Here is a 26,428-nt window from a genome sequence, read left to right as displayed (position 1 = left end):
CCCTTGAATTGCAGATGTTCTCTTTCATCATCTTCTCTATTTGCTGTAGACTGCCATGATGTTTCTTGCAACCACAAGTTGTTGTTCTGTATGGTTCGTCGCACAAAAATATAATCCTAGCCTAACTGTCAGCTACCTTGGTGGGTCTCTTTAGTGACCTATTGATGTAGTACCAACAGCCAGTACCCTTTAACCCCCCCCCCCCCCTAATGTTAATAGAGCCCCTTTGTGGCTCCTGCAAAGTAACAGTTCCCTAATAGTGCCCCTCCACAAGTAACAGTCCTCCCACATAGGAAATAGTGCCCCCATACAGGTAGTAGTGCCCTAATAGTGCCCCCCTACAGGTATTTGTTCTCCCACTCATAGGCAATAGCCCCTTGCCACATATTGATTCCTGCTTTATTGAATTGTACAGTATTCTTACCTTCTCTCCCAACTCAGCCATCTTGAGAAGCACGTTAGCATGTGCCTTATCTATTATCTTCTCGAATCCTCTGTTGATTGCTTTATGGTACCACTGATTCTGAGAGCAAGAGATAGGAAGCTGGAAGGAGAATAGCAGAAACACACAGTGCCGTGCACTGCATCAGTGCTATAGAGGGAGAGAAAAATGTATTCAATTCAATGGAGCAGTGGTAGGCTAGCGATGGGGCCTATGGGGCTTGGCACGGGTGCCATGCTGTGACCCCTATAGCTAAGCCGCTGATTGACCATAAAGCAACTATTATGCTGACTGATGTGAATAAATTCTGAAACCACTTAAGGATACTAGCCTTTCTCATCCCTAGCTGTGCCACTTTTTCCACACAATTATACAAATACCAGATAAAGTGGGCATGTAAACCAGCCATAAAATTTCATAAGAAAGAGAAGTAAGTCTAAAATCCTTATTGTATTGTGCCAAATTGATCATATCACATTGACTAGACTGATAAATTTGGTGCAATTTTTCTCACCAGCTTGTAAATGTATTCACCGTACAATACTATAGATAAATCCCCCGTTACCTACCAGTGTTATTAGGTGGTTATAGAGATCTTGATTCAGTAGGATTGATCTTTGTGCTTTTCATCCGCCCTTGACTTTTCTAATTCATTTTATACAAGTCTTTGTGGTTGAATGGAAAAAGAATCATACAGTCATATTGTCCTCCTTTCTATAAGCTGCTGCATAGTGTGTGGCCTCTTTCTCTTTGTGTCCACAAACCACTATATCTACACATTTCATTGTAAAAGAGTATCTGAAGAAAATGCTCTTCAGATATCTGTACAGTCCAAAAATGTAACAAGAAACCATATCTTCATAAAGGAGCTTTGTAAGCTATATTAAAAAGAAAAAAAGCTTACAAGGTTCCCTGCCTTTTTGGGAGGAGGGGTCTCCAGACATATGGAACCACTTATGAACAAGGAATGATTGTTTTATTCAAACAGTTTCTCACATCAGACTAATGCGACTTTAACTATTTCATTGCCAGATGCGGGAATTTTGCATGGCTATAAACGGTGTGACTCACAGTAAACATGAATTTTATCAATGTCTTGTAGCATTGCATGGTTTCTTCTAGCAAGCTTTAAGATGAAATGTGATAGTTTCCTCCAAAATGTATTCTTAAAACAGAGCTCTTGGGTCTCAAGAGACATCAGTTTCCTATGTAAAACATGCTTGTGGGAACAGGATATGAAGCATAGAACCAGAAGGCCAAAAATGCAAGTACTCTCAGTGTGATAATTGAGGACATGTTTAACTTTAATGTAGTAAAGAAAAGGACTTACAAAGTAAAGATGCAGAGAGTAACTTTTCTTTCCCAGCACTCATGAATTACTAAATTGCAAAGTAGGGCGCTCCGGGTTTCTGAAGCCATTTCTGCAGTGATATTGATTCCCATCATCTGTTGTTAGTTAGAAGAGTTCAGCTTTCTGCCAGGTCTACAAGAGTGACTATTCTGCAACGTTGTGTCCTGACTAGTTGTTTTAGTTTTATTCCATAGGATAGACTGGGAGATACTTACTACACAATACAAGTGGGTTGAAAACACAGAACAGGTGGAAATTTCTATACTGTACATGATCTTTATGTAATATCCATTCCTGCTTTCAGCTCACATTCACTTATCAAAATCATCAAACACTGACCAGTGTGAAAGCTGCCTTATACCACTGGGCAAACAATTCATATATAATGCAGCTTCCAATAGTTTGTATATCCTTCTATAGAAAAATGCTCAGAACAAAAAGTTTGGAGGCAACTTTTCTCTTTGGTTAATACTCACCCATCCTTTCAATGAACTTTGTATAAATCTCTACTGCAGTGTGTGCATAAAACTATTTCTAACCTTTAGTTTAATTTGACATAGCCTTTGACATAAATTCTTCATGTTTAGTAGTTCCTGCTCTGCAGGCTCTATATCAAGTTTTCGGTTCAGGTCTCCTGGGCTGGTACAAAGAGGCTGGCTGCTATGATGTCTGCTATAGATAGCTCACAGAAGGTAGTGGAGAATCCTCTCACCTAAGTCTCTCTCTCAAGAGTAGCAGCAGGACCATAAAGGAAATTATAGGAAATTGCTGACCTGTATTGATAGGAATAAAGCACTTGGGGCGAGAACTTCCAATTTATCGCTAGAAGGCTCTGCATGTGCCTGTCTTTCCTCTTTCACTTAGCTTCTTCTCACTCATCCACTCTCCATAAACTTCTATCGTGTTGTATGTTGAAACAACAGTAATCATTTAGAGTATTGTATACACATTTCCCTTTTTCTTACATAGTATGCACATATAGTATCTAAATTAGGAAAAATAAAACTCCATATTTTTTCTGTTTATGTTTACATGCCTTTCCTTTCTTAACTCCATGGATTTCAACCTTATATGCCTTTCCTTTCTTAAGGTCTTGTTCACACGGGGCACAGGATGTCGTATTTTGGTCCTGATTTTAACGCGGGATGCTGCGTAAGAATAGGACCAAAATGCACCTGCCGCGACAGTCGTGGCTTCCACAGTCGCGGCTTCCCGCTCCGGAGTAGGCCCAAATGAATGGGCCTAGCCGCGGAATCCACCTGAGGAAAGGACAGCTCACTTCTTTTTTCCGCTAGTGGGAACAAAATGCTAGCGGAAAAAGGAATACTAGCGGTCTGCATAGACCTCTATTGTGAAGGGGCGGATTTTGAAAAGGATTCAGCGCCAAAATCCGCCCCCTCTTGCCCTGTGTAAACGAGCCCTTACTCATGGATTTCACTCTTGTTTGTTTGAGATGGAAATACATTTATATGTGGAAAAGAAGGATTCCATACATTTATGGCATATGCAAAGGCAATACCTTAAATATCTGAAAGGCACAGGTGTCACATTTGGGTTTCCATACCTTTGGTAAGCTGAATGGGGAAGTGGTCATATAAGATTACTCAGCTATTTACATATATAAGCACCTTTCAGTTCATTTTGTGTCTTGTTATGGCCACCTCGCCTGTTGAATTAGGGCCCGTTCAAACGGAGTAAACGCACGTGTATTTTGGCAAAATACACGTGTAAAAATAAGACTCCCATTGACTTCAATGACATTTTACACGTGTATTTTGACGTGTTTTTTTTACACGCGTAAAAAAATGTCATTGAAGTCAATGGGAGTCTTATTTTTACACGTGTATTTTTTACACATGTATTTTGCCAAAATATACGTGCGTTTACTCCGTGTGAGTGGGCCCTTTAAGGGGACTTGAAGTGTATTTTTAACTACAAGTTGAAGTCTCAGCTGGAAGTCCCCTACAGAGGGGCATAACTTGAGGGGGTGTAGAGGATGCACTGGGGCCCAGGAGCCTTAAGGGGCCCAGAAGCACTGGCATCACTATTGAGATTGCAGCTTCCATCTGGCCCATAACCCAAGGAGACCCACAGATTCCCTTAAACTCCATAGTATCTGTAACCATCATTATCAAGAATTCACTGTAGGGATGAGGTAGGGGGCCCCGGACAAAAAACTTTAGTTATGCCACTGCCATGAGCTCTATAAATATCAATTTACCGGATAAACAAAAATCTTTTTTCACCTACCCATTAAATGCAAGGATGTAATGTGTAAATGCATTGCTGCGTGATATGACAGCACGATAAGTAAACAATAATAAAGGCTAATAAATATAGGATAAGTAAAATATAACACACAGAATAAATATGTCTTTCTTCCTTAAACTACAGTGATACAAGCTTGGTTTTGTAACATTCCTATTTGGTTTTCTATAATGTAGTGTTTCTATATATAGTTGAGGTTTTTTTCATGGTTCACATCCCATACTAAGGAAAAGCTGTATGTCGGATTTAACATTAATCACAGCACCAGATGGTGATACGAAAGATATTCTTTTCAGAGGGTCATGTGATTTACTGTATCCAGAAAGCCAATGGAGTGTGGGACACACAATCACATGACAGATGTATAATAAGTCTGTTAGAGCTCTGATTAGACAAGTGACCTGGTTACCATCTGTAGCTGGAAGAAGTGACTTTGACATTTTTGGATCACGCTCCCTGGAAGCATTACTCCATCCCAAGCAGTCCTGCAGTGCAAAGTATGCAGGGAGAACTGGAGGAAGTCAGAGATTTGCTACTTAAAACATGCTTTTAGGCACTGTGTTTTTATTCCCCCTCCCACCCTCCAGACAAGCCACATCTTGATTCAGAAAAGGTCTCTAAAGTAAAACCAGCTCAGTCATTTGATATATGAGAAATCTGGAGGAGTCTACAAGCTTTTGCACAGGAAGGGCTTCTCCAGCCTTTGTGCAAAGCCCCTGCGAACAACCCAACTCAGGCTCCCATACAGGGATGGTGCTACAGACAGCTGTGACTCCGGGCAGGGCCCGCAGACTTTTGTTCAAAATACCATATGGATCACTGAGAAGGAGAAGCGGAGAAAGGGTGAGTAAACTTATGTGCACTAGCAGCAATAGGCGCATGTAGAAGAGTGACATTAACCCCTTAGCTGCCTGAGCAGCTAGCCTAAATTCTAACTTTATTGTGCAAGTAATATAGAATAATATGCCTTCTAAATGAAATATTAAGAGAAAAAGAAAACTTTATTAGTTTACAGATTCTTTTTTCCGAAATTGAAAACTTCTCGAATGAATATTTCCAGCTTGCAAACATTGTTTCAGCTGTGTATATTATTTAGAAGCTGAAGTTATAGCGATTTATTTTACAGTCTTTGTAAAAGGTTTGTTGGATGTGTTCTTGTGGTTGATAGGATATAGCTTTTATACTCTCATAGACTAGGAAGATGGTGATATTGATGAAAAGAATAAGTGCGTATTTATGTGTTCTAAAATATATTAGAAATACTGATCTCCAAAAGAGAAATGTAGTAAGCACATGTGCAAAGTGAGCTTGTCATCTGCATATAGCAAAGGCCAATATTAGATATTAAAGTTGCATTGTGTGTGTATCATCTATGGGTGATATAACTATATACATCATCTCTAGGTGATATAACTCTATGTACATCATCTCTAGGTAATATAATTCTATAGGCATAATCTCTAGGTAGCATAACACTATATGCATCATCTCTAGGTGATATAACTCTATAATACATCATCTCTAGGTGATATAACTATATACATCATCTCTAGGTAATATAATTCTATATGCATCATCTCTGGGTGATATAACTCTATATGTATCATCTCTGGGTGATATAACTCTATATACATCATCTCTAGGTAATATAATTCTATATGCATCATCTCTAGGTGATATAAAGGTATATGCATCATCTCTAGGTGATATAAAGCTATATGCAGTTTTGTGTAAAAGCAGATAACATACAGATAATGCAAATTTGATACCTTGGTAAATGATTTGTGTATAAGGAATGTTATACCAGACATGCATGAGATGTGAAGTCACATATTTTATGCAGAAATATAAAAGAAGACCATAGTACTATGATATGAAATGGAACTGAAGCATGGTGCGATTTTCCCTTTTATAAGCAACGTGTGTTTTCATGTGTTTTATGCTTTTTTATTTCTCTAGAATAGCATTGCTGGCAGCGATAGTTGATAAATAAACTGCCTCTGACTTTCATCCACTTTCTTTTGATATCAGATTCTCATTGTGTATACCAGACCCAGTTTGAGGTTTAATGTTACTAATGCTGGCATTCCCATATTGTATTACATAAAAGAGATGTAAGGATTGCCAGAAGATACATGCAATGTTCTATGTCTCTCCTTATTCTCTTGCAATATAACAAAGAAACTACATCTCCCAGTTGTAACTGTTTGATGTGGTCTTGTAATGTGACACCTGTAACAGACAACAAAAAATTCAGGGCTATAGATTTAATTATTATTAAACTAGATATTGCTCATATATGTATTCACGTTGTTGTGCCCACTTGATGTGGCTACAGTACTTGTATTTAAGAATTGCTTGAAGGGGTATTCCAGGACATAATGTTGATGGCCTGTGTATGGAATAGACCATCAATGCACGGCCACAAAGGAATGTGTGGGTACAGTAAAGGACTGTAAGGTCACTGCAGCAGGTGCCAGTACCAGTTTGTTCTGCTGCTTTGTAGAAGTTCCAAGGGTAGGATCCACACTGTTTACTCATTGATGTCTATTTGGTTTGGGCACCCCCTGGTCACAGTCATGGTCTTTTGATGATGTGCCGATCATTGTAATCATCTAGAAAAGTGACCAGTCGGGATAGGTACTCACTTCTGAAGCATTACCCATGTGTTTAGTGCATTGAGGTGACATGCTGTCTAGAAGGAGAACTTTTGTCTGTATCAGCTCTTTTCTTAGGTGGAAAGTAGGGTTTTAGTGAAGGGTTCTCATATGCTCTAATATATGCATCATATGGTCTTCTAGTAACAATGGTTTTTTTCATGTAAATACATGTGTTACATGCAGTACCATAAACAGGATTTTTTATTTTTTTTTTGCTCATGGATTCCATACTGTATCAGACTATAGGCAACCTATTACCAATCCAATCCATAGCTTGGCCATGTGTATGTGTTGTAAGACTGAGAACAACTTTGTACTGAAGAGAGCCAGGTCTTATTGCTCAGAATTATAGCCCAACCACATCATTATGCTCCTGTGGCTGACGATAAAGAATTTTCGAAACGGGTGATTATTGCAGTAGTCATGGAGCCAAGTCCATATGAAAGTCCAAAGTAAGGCTAGCTTAGAATGCGCCAGCAGATCCTCATAGGAATTAACTCTAATGGCTATATTCTGTGTATAGGGCCCCCAATTTACAATGATGCCTTCAGGCATCGGGGCCTGAGTGTAGCTGCTACCTTTGGACCACCACAGTTGTATGCTTTAGTATTCCAGGAACCAGTATGTCCTGTAGGTCCTGTTATTGAAAGCGGTTCCCAAGCTTTCTCAAAGTGAAACCCCATTTTGAGTGAGACTTTTGTTCGGACCCCCACTACTGTACTTAGTCCCATTTGAACAAAAAGTCAGCTATATGCACCCTCTGTTCTGCTTTTCATCTGAAAACAACATCTGTCTTCTTATTCTTCTTTTACACATGACTGATCTATAGACATGGCTCTGCTACCTCTATGTTCTCCCCAAACATAGCCCTGTTACCTCCACATTCCCTATATACACAGGTCAGCTGTCACTATGTTCCCTACACCCACATCTAGGCACACCATTTCTCTGTTTCCCTCCTCCACACAAAACACTACTGTCCACATGTTTTCCTTGCTGCACACACAGCTCTGCTACTTCTGTGCTTCACCTACACCCACAATTCTGTTACTTTCATGTTTCCTCCTGAATTAGAGCCTGCTCTCTCCATATACTCAGCTTTGCTGCTTTTAAGTTTCCCCACATACTAAGCTCTGGTACATCCACACTTCCTTCCATGCACATAGCTCTGCTACATCTAAAGTTTCCCTGCCCAAACTCAGCTCTGCTATGTCCACATTACCCCACACACACACTCAGCACTGCTACCTACATAATCTTCATGGATATGCAGCCCAATTAGGTTTTAAAGGGAGTCTATAATTCGAAAAACACATTTTTAAGTAGTGGCATGTTAGAATAGCCTTTAAAAAGGCTGTTCTACTCCTACCTTTCATTCTTTGCTTCTCCCTGCCATTTCTGCAAAATTCAATTTCTTTTCTTATGCAAATTAGGATCACAGAGCACCGGGGGGCCTTCCCCTAGTGCTCTGAGGACCCCCATGTCATAACTCTCCACCGCCCCGTTTAAGGCTTGTGATCACTGTCCCCCTCCTCTTCTCCAGATCTTCTGCCTTTCACAGGCATCAGGCGTAGCACTGTACATATTTCAAACCTCACACGTGCGCATTTGGCTCTGCCACTTTGGGTTTGGGCAGAGCCAAATGCACATTTGCAGGCGGCCATTTTCCGATGGTCTGCTATACAAGCATATTGGCGCAGTACGCTTGTGTAGCACACACTAAAAATATTTTTTTCAAATGATAGACTCCCTTTAACACACAAAGCTATTGTACAAGTTCTGCCCCTGCATGTGACTGGTAACATGACTGTAACATCATCAGAGATCTTTTTGCAGGACTGCAAAATACCATCAATTGGTATTGCTGACAGTTTGCAGTTGTGAAGTATGGAAAAATTTCTCAACGCTCCCCAAAGGTGTTTACTCAACCCCCATGGGGTCACGACCCACAGTTTGGGAAAGTCCTAGTAAAATGAAGATTCTCAGTACCCATTTTTGCCAACCCACTACTTCTTAAAAACTTGTCCTGGAAGTGTATGCTGAGACTTGACATATTTACTGCAGATGTAGACGAGTTGTCTAGTCAGCCCTATATGCAATCTCTCTCCCAAGGACAGTAAGTTCAGTGAGCAGCATGGATTCAGGAGAATGACAGGAGCATAGGAGTCAGCAGAGCAGGATTACTACATGTTTACTGCTTGCTCAATGGCACATTTATAGAAGAAGCTGAGGAGGTTCATCACATTGGGGCAATACCTGAGACTGCTTGGGTTAGTCAGACCGTTCTTCCCTTTGGTAAGGGCTATAAGGATTTGGTCTCCTGTGTCCAAATGTGCTGAAAAATTTGTGAAAAAGAAAGGACAAACTAGCCCAAGTAGGCCTGCATGCCCTAGATAGATAGATAGATAGATAGATAGATAGATAGATAGATAGATAGATCCCCGTGCCATACGCCCCTCACTATCAGGCCCTTCACTAGGCATAACATATTATCACCTTCACCCCCCCCCCCCCATGCTTCTTTAAATATTCATAAAGTAAATCTTGAATGAGCTAGTACAGTATATCCGGTTCATTATCCATGTCTATGTCTCCTATAGTATGGGAAACAGACAAGACTCTAATGTCACATACCAAATTCTAATACAGGCTTTATATTAATCCCTCTCCTGAATCTGAAAAATAGGTCACAAACTGTCGGAATTGCTGTAGACTGAACAGACAATGACCTAGCTGAAATAGAAAACACGTGACCGGCTGGCTGTTTTATTACACATAGACTAGAACGAGGAGGAGGATCATTGTGTATGCTGCTGATGGAAGGCAGTCGTCATTGTCATGTCCTATTCATTCGCAGCCTTCGCTTTTCACATTTCTCCTTCTAAAGACATCATCCTTCCCCATCGCCATCCATTGATGATATGGTATAAAGCCACAGAACCCCAGCATCAATTCAGTTATCTGAAATTACCTCACGAAGCCTCCCAGCTGGACGCAACATATTCCTAAGCATTACCTGAAGATATATAATTTGTTGCTGAGAGAAATACATTAAAAGCTGAACAAATCGATCTTCACAGACATATGTGTAGGTTCCTTTACCATTATATTCATGCAGTTCTCTATATTTCTGCCTGTGCTCCAGCTGAGATACAATTTCCATGGCCTTGCAGCACATCACATATTATTACATACTGTATCTGCCTTGTTATCTGTAGATCTATTCTGAAATAAGTCTTTCACAGCTAACATAATGTATAACAAATTCTTTATGTGCCATGTATTGTAACGGCCTGAGATCAATCTGACCTTCATATACAAGTAAGAAAATAAGGATCACTTATTCAGAAAGTTACTACTTTTGTTGCTCTTCTCTAGTTTAGCACAGTGAATAGTATACTCATCTAGTGAATAATATACTTTCACCACCTCCACCATCTCTGACTCTTTGTAAGATTCTAGAAGTGCCACGCCATTGATTTCAACAGTTAGAATTTTTTTTCTTTTGTCCCATCCATTCCTGAGCAATAGGGGTTATTAGTTTCATCACCCAGTTTGATAATTAGACTCAGTATTGATAGAAGGGTGGTCCTGGACCAGATATTCAGAACCACCCACATAACTGAAGAGAGTCTTATTAGCATATTGGGAGCTGAACATAACTGTATTGATTGCTCAGGAATGGTGGGAGATAGAGAAAAAGATCAAACTGCACCCGTGGAGCAGTGCCTATAGAAGGATGCAGTATCGAAATTGGTGGAGGTGGGGAAACATCCTCTTTAAGCTATCTAACATGTTTACTAATATGCTCCCCCAATGGTTGGTTACTTGCATTAGCTTACAGGTACACATTTTTTTGGTTGACAGCCATTCCACCTGACATCCCCATATACATGCACGCTCACCTTGGCCAAGTGCATATATGATTCGGATAAAAGGGAGTTTGTTGTTAACTCACCTAAGAACAAAAGGCTCAGGCAGATTGACTAACAGCAATCTAATTCTTCTTTCCCCCTACATCTGCATTAGGAAAGTTCAGGATATCCACATACACAACATTTGGTCCTGCCAAAAACTCTTGGTTAGCTAAGCATGTATCCAATGTGTATGGCCAGTATAGCCGTCATCCTATGTGGCTCTTGCTGGTTGGTCTCTAGCTTACGCTATAGACTGGTTTCAAATGTCCATAATATAGGTGGATTTGAAATTTTAAACTATGATCACAAAACCTGTACCCCTATACCTGATACTACTGTAATTGTAGAAGGCATAAAACAAACAACACCGAGCCGATCCTCGTGTATTACCACTGGAAGAAAATGTGGTTTATATGTAGAGACAAGTGCTTGCTCACCTGGGTGGGTTGTGAGGAGGTCACAACAACCCAAATAACCTTGAGAGCAAGCAAGTCCAGGGTATGTAGAATAAGGTGGAGGGCAGCAGCTGCAGGACCATTACACGAACGGGAACGTACAACGAAAAATTGGGGCTGGCCTGATACAATGCTCAGCCTGAAGAACTGCGCTCACCCAGAAGATGACAGAAATTTCTTTAATAACAAATGGAACAGCACAACGCGTTTCGGACATATGGTAGTCCTTCCTCAAGTGCACAGTCACTGGCCTGGATGGCTCCAAACATGATTTTCCATTTGTTATTAAAGAAATTTCTGTCATCTTCTGGGTGAGCGCTGTTCTTCAGGCTGAGCATTGTATCAGGCCGGCCCCAATTTTTTGTACTACTGTAATTGTACAATTTACATGTCAAATAACACACTACGTCTTAATACCATCTGTAGACCAATATGCAGCTTTTCAATTACTACAAATCAGTGACCCCCCCAGTATGTCATGATATGTTGACAGTCTGTGCTGGGAGTTTCATAACCAGAAAGTTGGAGGCCACTGCCTAGAATGTAAACATGGACAAAGATGAATGTTTTAATTGATAGAAGGTAAATGCCTTCACAGTAACGGGGGTGTATCCAGCTAGAACAGGTGCAGGTAAATTGTGTGCATCAATGCTGCTTCTTTGTGCAGATTATACAAGTACACATTACTCTTTATTGTGTCTTATTGTGTACCCCTTTGAAAATAGCTATGATCTAGGCTTCTTTATGTGTTTTAATCCCAAAACTAAGCGCTGCACTGCAAACTTAAGAAAATATAAATCATAATAACAGTTTCGTGGGAACATTTTGCAGCTGCAGGCCATGGCATCTCCTTGCCAAATGTGTGACAAAAATAGAAATCATTATCCCATAGACCCATTCACTTAGATTGGCTCATGAATCAGTAGAGAGTAATGCATTTATGATCAACAGGACTCCCCTCCCTTTTATTTGGAGGATGATTGTCTTATATTCACTTAATGTAACTTTCTCTACCTTCCTACCAAAACAATTACGTAATTCAAAGTATAGCATTTATTAGAGTCCTATTACATAGAAAAATTGTCTTCATCCATTTATGTTATATCCAGTCTCAGACTCTTGGGATAATAGTAGAATGTCATAGATGCAGTATGTCTTAAAGTGCCCATACACCTTCAGCTGAACATGTAGTAGCGTAGGGGAAATTGAAGAGAGCAGGCACTTGGAATACTTAAAGGGGCTCTATCATTGAGAAAAGTCATTTTTAGCTAAGCACATACTTGAACAGCCTTTAGAAAGGCTATTTCACACCTACCTTTTGTATGTAAATTGCCTCAGTAGTATTTGAATAAGTCCATTTTTATTCATATGCTAATTAGCCTTCACTGTGCACTCCGGAAGTGTCTCTGTGCACCCTCTATTCTCTATGTGTGTGAGAGCAGAGGCTGCTGTGTTGATGACTCATCTCTCTGCTCTCATACACATAGAGAATAGCAGACTGTGATCACAGACACTTCCGGTGCACAGTCTAAGCTCATTAGCATATGAATAAAAATGGACTTATTCAAAAACTACTGAGGCGATTTACATGCAAAAGGTAGGTGTGAAGTAGCCTTTCTAAAGGTTATACAAGTATGTGCTTATCTAAAAATTACTTTTCCCAATGATAGAGCCCCTTTAAGAGGCTCCTGAAAATAAGAGGCGACCTCTCCAGAAGAGCTGCCAAAACTCCTGGGCCTGGTAGAATGGGCCTTTTGTCATTCTATACATGAGGGTATAGGTGGCAAGGTCGGCACATATTTGTACCTTCATCACAAAACAGGATCAAGGTCTCACCAAAAGGGGATATAGCCACTGCTGAAAATTTTCACAGTGCACCAATCACGACATTCTCCCCAAAAACTCTCAGCCAGTGTTGATTTTTGTTGACTGGGAGTTGAGAAAAAAGCAGATTCAAGAAATATTTTTGAAATGGACATGTCAGAAAGTAGTATGAACTGAATAGGTGGCTTGAAAGAAAGGGCCGAATCAAAGATTATCCCAAGGCAAGTGAAAATGTTGAGCCATCAAACTTTTATTGGTAGGGTGGGGGTTATACTGGTACTTGGGGCTAAGTGACATGGAAAGAAGATTATGATTTTTTTTTATCTTTGTTGAGTTTTGGGAAGCAGGAGGAGAAGAAGGTTATAGCTCATCATCTTCCAGCTTGTGAGATAGCAGAGGTAACATCTGGACCAGATGGGTAGATGTGAGTGTTATCAGCATAGAAATGGTACTAAAAGCTGTGGGACTCCATAAGCTATCACAAGGCAAAGGTGTAGAATGATAAATACTTTAAAAATAATTTTATAACGGTGAATTCATACCAAAAAGCTGTTCACTTTTTAGACAAACGTCAGCAAAAGCCTGCAGAATTATGAATGCTGCTCTGGACTATAGTATAGACACTGGAGAGTTATATGGAGACTTGTATATGTAAACTGTAAAATTGTCTTACAACGTGAACATATTCTTTAACTACAGTTCTTAGATCTGTTTTTCCTTTAATATATTATACAGTATGGCACAATCACGGAAGGTGCAGTTCCTCCTAACAACATGTATAAGTAGTGGGGGCTGCTAGAAGTCGTCTGTATAATGAGTACCGTACTTTCATGTATGCACTCATTTTATGTATCTTTGATCTTGGCCAGCAAAGTGGGCATTGGTAGCCAGGCTTAAGTGGCCTCTCTGGTAAAATGTGAGATAATTAAAGTATCTGATGTTCCTGAAAACCTGATGAAAATGAAATTATAATATGGAAGCGAAGAGTAGTCACAGAGGCAGTTGTCCAAGTGTCAGGTAATGAACATAGTAGAGTATATGAGTAGCAGGATAGAAGCAATATATAAATGGAAGCTGACATTTTGCCTTCTAATTCCTGGATGTATTTTATGATGGACATCTACTCACACAAGTTCATTCTTTTAGGATTTTTATTTCATTCTGTTCTGGAAAATGCAATAATCTGCTATCTGTGACATGGAGATGATTCTGGATTACAAGAGCTTTACTGAATTATGATGAAGAAAAAATGAGTGGATTACCACAAAGTAAAGTATGGCCGATGACCGGGTATTAAAGTGATTGACTTTCTTTGGCCATAAAATACATAGCAGACTCCATGGTGTATATATAACTGGCAGATCATTAGTAGATTCACTGTTTACAGTGTTAAGAGTCCCAGTTTTTCCCATTTACTAATACTGGTTGGTTTGTTGACTAATGACTGCTTGGAGGATTGCTGCGGTTCACTTCAGATTCGATCTCGTGCCAGTAATCTATTCCAGGACCTTGATGTGCATAAATTTAGATCTTGGATTTAGCCTGTAATCCTGGCTTTCTCACTCCATCTCAGTGTGACGTTGTGTAAGTCGCTGAATCTCCAGGGTTACTTCAGTATTATTGGATAAGAGTATTACTCTCCTTTTCACCGTTCCAAATACTGCAGCTGCTGCAAGAAAGGGCTTCTGTCATTTGTTTTTATGCAAAAGCTTCAGCTAACCAGTCATTTTTAAAAGAAAATAGTAAAAAGAAAAGTCTATTTTTAGAACTTTTTTTTGGCTTGGGTTGGAAATGCAGATGCTATCCATATAATAAGTCCACTATTTAAGTTCACTGAGGCTTTATTTGTTACTAAAACAATTATAGTAATTGAATTTAGTGGAATTTTTCAGATAACCAGAAAAAGACTGTGCCTGAAACCAATCCAAGCATTACAGTGATTATTCTCTATTAGGAGTGAGATTCAGGCCTCCTATTATCCCTCTTAGCTATTTATTACAGTATAAAACTATGAATAGAAGAGGTAGTGGTAAAGCAGCACCAGGCTTCCTTCTCTTGTCCTCATTTACAAGTGGTTCCCCCAACTAGTGATGGCCCTGGGTTACTCTGTGTATTAAACTTCTAAAGGTTCCAGGGACAGTTCCAGTTGCAGCAATGTTTCTCTGTATTCCTGCTCCAGTTCCAAGTGCCCAAGTTTCAGGGTCTATACTGTAGGCATGTATCTGGTACACACCATTGCCTTGAAGATCCAGCCAGTGCGTCTTTTTGGGGACTTCATAACCAGTTATACAGTATATTTACCATAGAGTTATGGTTTCAACATGCAATGGTTGTAACATACAGTGGTTAACCTGGAACTTAGGGACATGTGGAACTGGAGAAGGAATACAGTGAAACATGGGTGCATGATGACTGTTGGAGGGACATTTTATGTTTAAACTCAATTGCCATTTTTCTTACTGTGAGGGATTGTCTGCAACTATTATGAGATCCATGGACAATAAGGGCCCAAGTTTGCAGGTGTCCTATCTCCCTTTCCAATAGGCAGTGTGAACCTGCACACGGTTACCAGATCACAATGGCCCAAGATATGATTCTATAATGGGCCATACATGTCCAGCCAAAGACAACCCCATTTGGTGCAACAAATTTGCCTATATGGTCTATGTTTTTATTTGTTGATTTCCTCCAAAAATATTTTGATTATATGTTCTGTCCATGCAATGATAATACCTGACTGCATGCAAAATGTTTCATACATTTATTTCCAGAATCTTGACTACTTCATTATATAATTCAAGGCAGATTTAATCTGGCCATACACATTATATTAATGTCAGCCAATCAGGCAATTTTGGCAGACCAGCCAACCATTATCAGGACTCAGCTGCTACTCTTTTAATCTTAATTCTTTTATATCAGAAGTTTCCTGAGCTTGTCTAATTAGCAACAGAGGTGGCATATAAAACCCTTTCCTCCTGAATCAGGTGCCTGCTAATTTAGTAACCTACTTTGAACCCCGATTGTGTATACTGGAAAACTTTGTTCTGACTCTTGGCTTGTTTCTGGTTATTTGTTTGTTTGCTAATTCTGCCTTTGGTGTGACTGCTTGGAACTGAACGGATATTGGATATCCATTTTTGTCTCCTGATTCTGCCTCTAAAGTAGACTCTTGGTACAGACTATTTGCCTAGTCATTTATTCTACTTTTTTGTGGGTTATGGTGTGGGTTTCAGTTAGTGAAGCATTTATTTCTCATGCAGTTTCTGAAGGTGATAACTCGAACAAAGTTATTCAGCAAAAAAAAAAAAATGCATTTGGGAGTTTGGGCCTCTCTCTCTCAGCATTGTATTAAATTTAAGCGGTTGTTCTACTGCTCTTTGTTATCAGCCAGATCCTGCTATTTTGTGATATTTGCTTCTGGAACTCTAATATAACAACCATTTAATGTGTAAAGGGACCTCCTGAATCTCCTTCAACAGAGGATGTAGGGGAAAGAAGGATTGGTTATGATGAGTTTCATTGTGATTGATCCTTATATTTTCAGTGAAGATAATATGCAGCAGAGGTGTCTACCAGCAGTTTAATCCCCGCTCTCCACTGAGAACGCATACATGCCTTCCAAAGCTAAGTTTGCGTTTGTATGACGGAATTGGGAGGGACAACTATTAGTCAAACCAGTATTTAGCCAAAATATATCTAAACTGTAGGGCCAGCTTTAATATATTTTATTACATAAATTTACAGTTATTTAGCAGTATTAAGAATATATATATATATATATATATATATATATATATATATATATTTTGCTGTGCTTATCCAATAAAAGATGCTAAATGTAACTGATCTTCCATTTAAAAAAATCTGATTTGTAAGCAGTTTCTTTGAAAATTGCTGCACTGCTCAGAGCATTGAGTAATGCAAGAGTAACCATGCAGCTAATTGAATTTACTGTAAACAGTACTGCAACTATGCCACTGTATAATAAATCGCTTTCCCTTTTTATGTATCCGTCAGTGAGATACTGACTTTACATGGACTTCCTAATTGAAATGGCAAAGCTGGCTTCAGATGTCCTTTCCCTTATGGAGTTAGGTAAAACAAAATACAGTAATTCTACAGTAAATTTACTAGACAGTATTTTCAAATTGCACATATGGGATTCATCTGAACAAGAAATTCAGCTGAATTCTGCAACATGCAGGTGCATGCTACATAATATAAATAATCATTATATAAATATATATATATATATATATATATATATATATATATATATATATATATATATATATAGCTCCAACGTGCATGTCACATAATAATAATTTTATCTATCGCCAACATATTCTGCAGGACTTTACAAATCAAAGCGGCACAGACAATATTTGATATTACGATGTGACCAAAAATTAACACATGAAACAATAGGAGTGAGAGCCCTGTATGTGAGAGTTCACAATCTACGAGGAACAGGGGGACACTAGACAATGGTCCAGCCATCTTTTAATAAATAAGGTTATATAATTGAAACTGTATGAGCCAGACAGCTGCCTAAACAGATGTGTTTGAAGCTGCTGTAGCTGAGTAATAATCTAACTGTCTGAGGTAGAGCATTCCAGAACACCGTTGTAGCTTGAGAAGTCTTGGAGAAGGGACATAAAGACGATTTACAGTACTAGTTGTATTATGGTAGTTGATTCCTTCATAGAAGATCTGTAACCATTGTTTAGTGATCCCCTAGTTAGTCAGCATACATGTCTTATTTTAGCAAATTTACACAGGTTTTGGCATAGGTAGGTGAGATGTACTTATAAATACTATATAAATATAACAAGTAGCGAACACTGTACCTGAAGGTTAGCAGGGAGGAAAGGCGTAATGCTGTTATATATTACCTATTAGTCTAAATCCAGAACCTATGCTGCTACTACTAAAGTATTTTTTGTCTATTTTTTTTATATTTTCCTTGACACAGTAAATTGATAATAAGAACATTGTCGAAGGGATATTGCATTCAAATAGCAATCCACATCAATTTCTACACATATTCCTCACTATACATGCTAGTGGCAATTCTCCCCACTTAAACACATAATTGTAAGTCCATTTTGCCATTTGGGCACATTAAATGTTTGAAGCATTTACCAAAAGTGAGTTATCTTTATTTAACTGGCATTTAATATTCCCAGTGTCTCATGATAACCTAAACCTGATGTTTTGTCGTGGGAACATTTGAGACAAACTGTTTTACTATTGCTACCTTTTGTGGTAGACTGTGTTAGAAGAACTTGTAAATATGTGCAAATATTTCTTAGTTTTACTAGCATCTTCTAAAGTAAAGAGCCAAGAGTAACAATAGAAACTGCGATCTTTAACGAAAATATGTATGTAAGTGATTGTAATAAGGTTGCACAACATAGGAAATCCATCTTTTATTCCAAGTCTTTACATTAAACAGACATGACTATATGGTTTACATTTAGGATCTGCTTATATTCACACACTAAGGGCAGGGAAGCCTGCAATACAGACTGGCCATTCTGTCCTCTAGGATATTACTATAAATAATGACTGTCAAGCGTAAATCAAAGGTTACTGAAAAAAAAGATGTAGTACAAGAATGTAGCTATACAGAGTGGGTGCAAATGCCTATTCAGAGACATAGTAAGAATAAATTGTATCTATCCATGTATGAAGAGAGAGAAGATAGATAGATAGATAGATAGATAGATAGATAGATAGATAGATAGATAGATAGATAGATAGATAGAGCATTTCTCCATCTACTGAATTCCTGTTGCACTTGTGCTGATACACAGCAGCTAATCTGAACACACAGAGTTTTCAGGTATCTTATATACATGTGAGTCACCAAACAGACTTATAAATATGTAGCATTATAATATTCACAGGCTGACAACTAAGAATATTATACTGTATTTCCTGGGAGGACACTCCATCTTCTCTGCACGTGCAGTCTGTTCTGTTAGTAGTCCACATTCCAGCCTGTTCTGAGGTTCCAACATTCGTTGAGAATAAGTCATGTCCTACAGCTGCAGGTCTCATTGCTGGATCAGAATTGGGAGGTTTCTCTGCCATAATGTAAAGTTACTCTGCAGCTGTAGTCCATTTAGTAAGAAGCAGGAAGCAAACCTCAAAAACTCATACACAAATGGATGGAAAATGGTTGTCTTTAATGTCAGGAGGAAGAATACAGACAGAAATGATAGACTTCTGTGAATATTGGCCAATGAGTGTCATGTTTTCTACGGCACAACCCTTTAAAGCAACCGCTAATGTATGACTCATTGGGTATAATATGATGTCCTCTCTTCATGTTGGATGTCTGACCAGCTTATTCTACAGTCTCGGGCTCTCCCAGCATTTTAGAAAGGGCCCTCCTAACTTTATTGTTTTTCCTATTCTCTCGAAATTGTACATAGGGGAAACAACCAATAATTTAGAACCAGTCAGTTCCTAATGCCAAATCCTATGAAGACTCTGTGTGCCTTGAAGTAAAACAAAGCCTTTCCAAGTTGTACTGCAAGAATGACTTGAATTGCAAATGAGGTTTCAGCTCTTGTAGCCCCGCGCTCCCATGTTTCAAAGTATACTTTACCATTTTTAAGATTTGTAGTCTCCATAGAAAATATCAAAAGCTTATATTCAAAGGAAAATCACCCTGGACGTCATTCATATTTTACGCTCTGGGATTCTCATTTATGACACCATATTCACATGATTCATACAGACAGTAAAGCACATTTATGTAATCTCCTGCATCCCATAATAAGTATATGATTACATAGCAAGGCAGTGTATGGATCATGTCGTGAATGTCTTCAGTTATGGGTTTATAGAAGATTCTACAGCAGGAAAGACAACTAGTGAGAAACTTGAACTTAGTGAATGGATTCTACTTTATTTAAAGGGGTATTCCCATGACGCTTGTTCACCAACCTGCAGGCTGTTGTGCTCTATTCACTTCCTGCTTTTCTCGGCACATTGGTGGGCAGGGTTTCACTTGCACGGGATTGGTTGTAAATGAATTACCACAGTGTGAAGCTGATGTAGCAGAGCTGGATTTGAGTTAGTTTGCATTATGTACAGAGGTAACGGACTCCCTATCTCAGCCCTTATCAGCCACATTCAATTAAACCGACTGATAAGAGCTCAGAAATCCCGGAGCTCTCACCTCCCCTATCTGAGAAGCTCTGCTACTTATCAGACACAAACAGCTCAGAGCTGCTCCCAGCCCCTCCCTCCCCCCTGAGAGCAGGCAGCTACATCACTTGACAAATGAGCAGATAATCCCAAGGGCCATAGAAACAGAATGTAAACAATAAAGTGAATAAATTAAGATAGTGGCCAAACAAAGCAGTTTTGATAAAGCAATGCATTTAGGAAAAGTCTTAACTCCACATAAACTAGCAGCATAGATAGGATCCTTGTGATGGGACAACCCCTTTAATGCCTTACACATATCAATGTACCTATAATGTATATATATATATATATATATATATATATACATATATACAGTATATATATATATATATATATATATATATATGTATATGTCACAATGATCAGCACAAGTACAAATATTTTTTGTTTTTTTATAAAGACACATTACACATACATAGATATGCAAATCAACCTGCAAATCTTTCAGGGATGGAGCCGATTTTGGCCTCCTGATTGGCTAGTCATGTTGATTTGATTGAAGGACTGGTGTCTATGGAGCACTGACCTTATCTGACTTATCTTACTCGTCTAGCACAGGAAACATGTGATTCTGCCTTATGATAGTCACCACGAGACTTTCTGCTATAAGAAATTGTTGCTATAAGATGAAAGGAAAAAAAATGAACAACATATGTGTTGCTTATTATTTTACACTGAAAATGATGTACTTTCTAAATGTCTATGAATGAGCTAGTGTTACAGACTGGACACATCTCATCCATTACACTAATACAGAGTAATGTTGAGACTGACATATGACCATATACGGAAAAATATATAGAAATACAGACTGATAAAAAGTAAAAAGTCATTCAAACTTAAGTCTTGATTGAAAATATTCTTCTGTTTTTCATCTACAGTCTCTATGCCTCTCTATATGTTTCTGTAATTGTTGCCTACAAATGCAAAACTCTAATCCATCAGTCGTACTTCACTTCCATAGGCCCCTATTACTGATAACAAAGATTTAATACTTTGCGGTTTTGCAATGGTCTCCCCATATTACCGAAAGTAGGCGCTTGCCATAGTCAAAAAGTGGTGTAAATGATGGGAAAATCTACAGCAGCCCCCTAGCCTTATTTTACACCCCCTGCACTGGCACAGGGAGACATCAAGACCAGCGTATAATACACCAGTCTGGATTAATCCCTCAAAGTGTATTTACAAATATAACAACAGTTCCCATTTGCAGCTAAATTCCCATTGCATCAGAGGTTCTTTTAGGATCCCCTGTCCCAGATTACATCAAAAACTCAGAATGGATAGAATGCACTATTTCTTTTAGCAGAACAACAGACACCATGACAGAAACCCACGTATAGTCAATGGGATCGATTTGGCAGTTTTGGTGTCTTTCATTGGCATCATTTATTTATTGTTTTACAGGAAAACAGAAATATGAGTGTCAATGTAAACCTGACCTTATAGAACACATAGTAATGGGAAGCTAAATATCGCTTCCTGTCTTATTTCCATCTATAGCTAAAATTTTCAGTAGCTTAAATGTGTGCTTTTTTGTTCTTGTCTGCACATTATATCCATTAGGTGTCTTACAGACAGATGTGTTTCATTATGTTATTAAATGAGGCATTAACGGATGTATACAACTTTGTTTTTTCTCTTGCGGTCACAACTCCTACACAAGAAACAGAAGATGGAAATAGCACTTTTCTATTAGACATTTGTTATGGTAAAATCTGGATGTAGTGACTAGCTTCTCTAGCATTTCCAGCACAGCTTTAGCTATACTATGGAGATAAACTGCCAAATAAAACGGTACTATTGAGACAGCTGAGTTCTTCACTGTAGATCATGCATAAAGTCTCAAAGCATCCATTTTGTATCATACCTCTAAAAAGTTTGCCTCTATTTGTGTATATGAACGTCAAAAGGGAAGGATGCCATGTTTTTAATTCCCATTTACAAGCCAGAATAGATATAAAGCTGGTGTAGAGTTCAGTGCAGGCACACAGCCCTGCAGAAGTATTGTCCAATTTATGAGGGGGTGTGAGCCTCAACATAAATGAGGTGCACCCTCCCTTAATGCAGGGGATATGATGACTGACATTGAAAACACCAGACTTCAATAATCTGCACCAGCATACATAAAATGAATACAGAAGAGGTCAGTGCTTTGGAGGGGAGTATATAACTTCACAATAAATCTGTTGATAAGTTACTTAAATAACACACACATTACGCTACACATTACGCTACACACAGGCTCACTTACAAATTGAGAAGACAAAATAAAGGAGTGCTTCTTTAAATATTTGGAAATGTTCATCAGTAATGGAGGATATTGCAGTAGCTGAAAATATGGCTAACATGTTTAGGCGAATACAGAATATATTTGTATTTATGTTTTTTTTTAAGTTCAGTAAGAAGTTATAGGAAATACAGTATATAAAATATGTAAGGCAATAAAAGAGAAAATGACATCCAGTGTAATGTACCCTATACTCTGTGTTATTTCATCACTAATGAATCGTCTTGTGTTAATAGATCGTGTTTCCCTCCTCTTTTCGACACCTCATTTATGAACAATAGCTATGTTTGGTTTGCAGTATGTCTACTCTGCTACTAGCAAAGACTGAATAAACACTATTACAATGCTCACCTGATAAGAATACATATCAACATTTACTCCAGCTCTGTTCTAAGGCAGACCGTAGGCACATACATAATTTGATAATGATGGACAGTAGTGCTAGTTATTTGAAAGGTTAAATGTGAATGTATTCTACATGAAAAACAAAGTTTAAGTCATGGCAAAAATATTGCAACTTTCTTATTTTCTGTGTTATATCTGGCTGCTATTAGCATTAAAGGAGTTTTCTTGAAGGAACTGATAGATAACAACTGCTAGATTTGCCCACTATGTCTGTCCACTGGGATATCCAACAGTCACCCGAATAGGACACTTCTGTCCCCTGAGCATCTGCCTTGCCTCTCCATTCAGGGTCTGTTGTATGGATTAAGATAGCCAAGTAAGCACTGTACTATGGTGCATTTATATTTCCTGAGCAGACCAACTGTGCCAGATTGGAACCAATGTGATACAAATACAATTCCATATTGATTGATCCCCCTGTTCATGACCTAAATACTAGTAACAAAAGATATTTTTCCAGTTGAGGCTGAGTAACAGGTAACTATTGGGTCCTATAATTAAGCATGGATTAGTGTTTTTACCATTACCATAACCACCAGAAGAAAGTTATTCAGGGACATGAAAAGTGTATATACAGTATATTGTCACAGTCTTTTTTAGTAATGATGAATAACTCAACCTCATCTGTGAATGCTGGCATGTCTTTCCAGTTACCTGACATCATAATAGTTGCTATTCCTGCAGTTACGGTCATGGTGTCAGGCTTTTATCTTGTTTCCTGGCTAGAAATATAGTTGGGATTTTAAAATAGTTTTAGCAGTACAGAAAACTATGAAATAAAAGTATAAAAAAAATAATTGCTTACCAAATTAACCATACATCCATAAGGGAAAAACTAGTCACATGTACTGCTCTGGGTTTGGCCCATTCTTCCACACAAATACTCTTCATATCCTCAAGGTTCAGTTGGCTTCTTCTATGAACTCTAGGCTTTAGGCTTTAGTTCCTTCCATAGATATATAGATAAGGCCATTCTAGCAGCTTTATATTCTTTCTCCGAAATCAATGAACAGTTTCCTTGGCTGTGTGTTTGGGATCATTGTCTTGCTGAAATGTCCGCCCTTGTTTCATCCTTCATCATTCTGGTAGTTGGTAGCAGATTTATATCAAGAATGTCTCGGTGCATTTCTCCATTCATCCTTTCTTCAATTACATGACGTTTGCCAATACTATATGCTGAAAAACAGCCCCACACCATGATGTTCCCACCTCCAACTTTTGTGTTGGTATGGTGTTTTGGGGGTTATATGCAATGCCTTTTGGCTTCCAAACATGGTGTGTATTATGACATCCAAAGGGTCATTTTGGTCTCATCTGACCAGACTATATTCTCCCAGAATTTTACAGGCTTGTCTAAATGGTGTTGAGAAAACTTTAAACACACTTGAGCATTCTTTTTGTTCAGCAATGGTATCTTGTGTGGTGAGTGTGCATACAGACTGTGGCGGTTGAGTCCTATACTTATAGCTTACAATAGTAGCTGTTGTTTCCAGGTCTTTCTATAGCTCTCCACAGGTAGTCCTTGGCTCATGAACAAGTCTTCTGATAATCCTTTTCAGTCCTCTGTCTTAAACATTGCATGGAGCACCTGGTTGTGACCAGGTTGGAGGTGGGAACATCATGTTGTGGGTCTGTTTTTCAGCATACGGCACAGCCAAGAAAACTCTCAGTTGTTTTCAGAGAAAAAAAATAAAGCTGCTAGTATGACCTAGCCAATCGACCTGAATCCAATGGAAAATCTATGGAAGGAACTAGTTTCTCCATTTAGGAGGCCTCTTGAAGCTGACATAACCAATAAAGGCTTTTGTACAAAATATTACATACATTTCAGTAAGTGTGAATACTTTGCCATGTGCCATTTCTCATTAGTAGTACATATAACTTCATTTATGGACATCTATGGTTTGATTTCTTTGCCTGTGTGGATGGAATGGATTGTTACCAACATCTGGTGAGGATTTTATGTGAATAGCAGCTATAGAAATATATTTATTTAGAAAATTGGTGATGTGTTCAATACTTATTTCACCCACTGTATTCGGCGCATGTAAACAGGTTAGTAAATATTTTTTTATAGCATTCAGTGGTATTAGAATTTTTTTTGAAACTCTGGACAAAAACTCTTGAATAATAATAACCATGGAAAGGTGGTTACTTGGCCTGAATTACAAAAAGATTCCATCCAATTCTGAGGGCCTCCCTGACTTAGTGCCTAGTAATATATGTTTCCTAATATCCGCTTTCGTTTCTTTTATAGCAAGCATATAGATTGCAGTCAGCTTAGCTGCGTCATTTATAGAGAGAGCAGCTTTATGACCGTAGGGTCAGTCTGATAATGACTTTCAGGATCTTTGGGAATGTTTCTAAAAACGGTTTTATTTGCCTGTTGCTCTGCTGAGATTAATCAGGAGGTCAGCACAAGTCTTGCACTTTCCCAGGCTTCAAAATAAGACTGTAGTACATGTCTTAGGGAATATTTCCAAATGTTTGTGTCACCACAGATATGAAGCTCAGGATTTTGTCATCTATTCCTCTGTGGCTGAAGTGTACAAGACATTTTTGTTGCTTTTCAGAATATATATTAATATATTCCCAGCACACCAGAATGTGCAGCTGTCCAATATCGCTGAATTTGACCTAAGACTTTGCCATAGGCAACAAAGCAGCTTCGCTTCCCTATTGGAAAGAAAAAAGAGTAGTTCTTGCTCTTAATTTATTTGGATATCATTTCTTGGTGCAATATTTCCTTGAGATGGCTCCATTCTAATCTTATCATAGGAAATCAAGAATATTCAGTACATGGAATGTCTGCAACTGCATATATACACCTCACAATTTCATCTTAAAATAGAGCAAATATTCTAGATACATAGGTAATATACACAAAGGTTGTATTGTTGGTGATATAAATGGCTATTTCTATTACTAAGATCAAAATTAAAATGCTTTAGCCAAAATTAGATCACATTTCTTTCTAGGAAATGTCTGGAAGATCTTAGAGTATGCAACGTGGACACATGGCATATGGCTAGGTTAGTGATCAAAAGGGGGAGATCCTGTATACATGCTATGATCTTACTAGAAGAAAAGAAGTTTCCAATTTTCATTCAATATTATCATGTAATGCATAGGTTTCTGTGAAGTGCATTAATACAGAGCCCTACCCATGTAAGTTTATAATTTAAAGAGATCAATGGGCAGGGAAGATTTGGGAACACTAAATGGGAATGTGTTTTTTTAACAAAATTGTTGCTTTGCTTTATTAAGACCAGGCATTTAGTACATGGCAGAAACAAGTACCAAATTTTTGTTTGTTGGCATTGCTCATGAGTACAATGTAATGTCCTAATATACAACATAAACATACAGCTAGATTGTCTTCCGTGATTGAAGCATTTTGTAGGGTGCTTTAGTTTTGGCAGAAAGTAGGATTGGACAAAAATCTGCTTCACATTTTAACAATGCAGCTTTTATTATTGTAATATTCACATATCGCGGCTCCTCTGTAGTATAAATCTGTTATCTATTTAAAACCAAACGTGGCTATGAAAAGGAAGAAAGAGTCCTAGAATGAACAGGCGCTCAT

At 38.4% G+C, this 26,428-nt stretch overlaps 1 protein-coding gene across 3 annotated transcripts in view; it reads left to right on the top strand.

The window, feature by feature from the left end:
• Positions 1 to 26,428, top strand: part of FRMD4A (FERM domain containing 4A) — a 347,533-nt gene that overhangs the window by 122,491 nt on the left and 198,614 nt on the right. For 2 of the 3 annotated variants that reach the window (XM_075273980.1, XM_075273981.1), the window contains exon 1: positions 4,464 to 4,904. The exons of the other annotated variant lie outside the window; for it this stretch is intronic. In XM_075273980.1, the coding sequence (XP_075130081.1) occupies positions 4,710 to 4,904 (195 nt within the window). In that variant the 5' untranslated portion in view covers positions 4,464 to 4,709. Of the gene's footprint in view, positions 1 to 4,463; positions 4,905 to 26,428 lie in introns of those variants that run through there. 3 annotated transcript variants of the gene reach the window in all.

This window comes from Leptodactylus fuscus, chromosome 5 (assembly GCF_031893055.1).
Source record: "Leptodactylus fuscus isolate aLepFus1 chromosome 5, aLepFus1.hap2, whole genome shotgun sequence".
Lineage (NCBI taxonomy): Eukaryota > Metazoa > Chordata > Amphibia > Anura > Leptodactylidae > Leptodactylus > Leptodactylus fuscus.
This window is presented reverse-complemented; position numbering and strand designations above follow the sequence as displayed.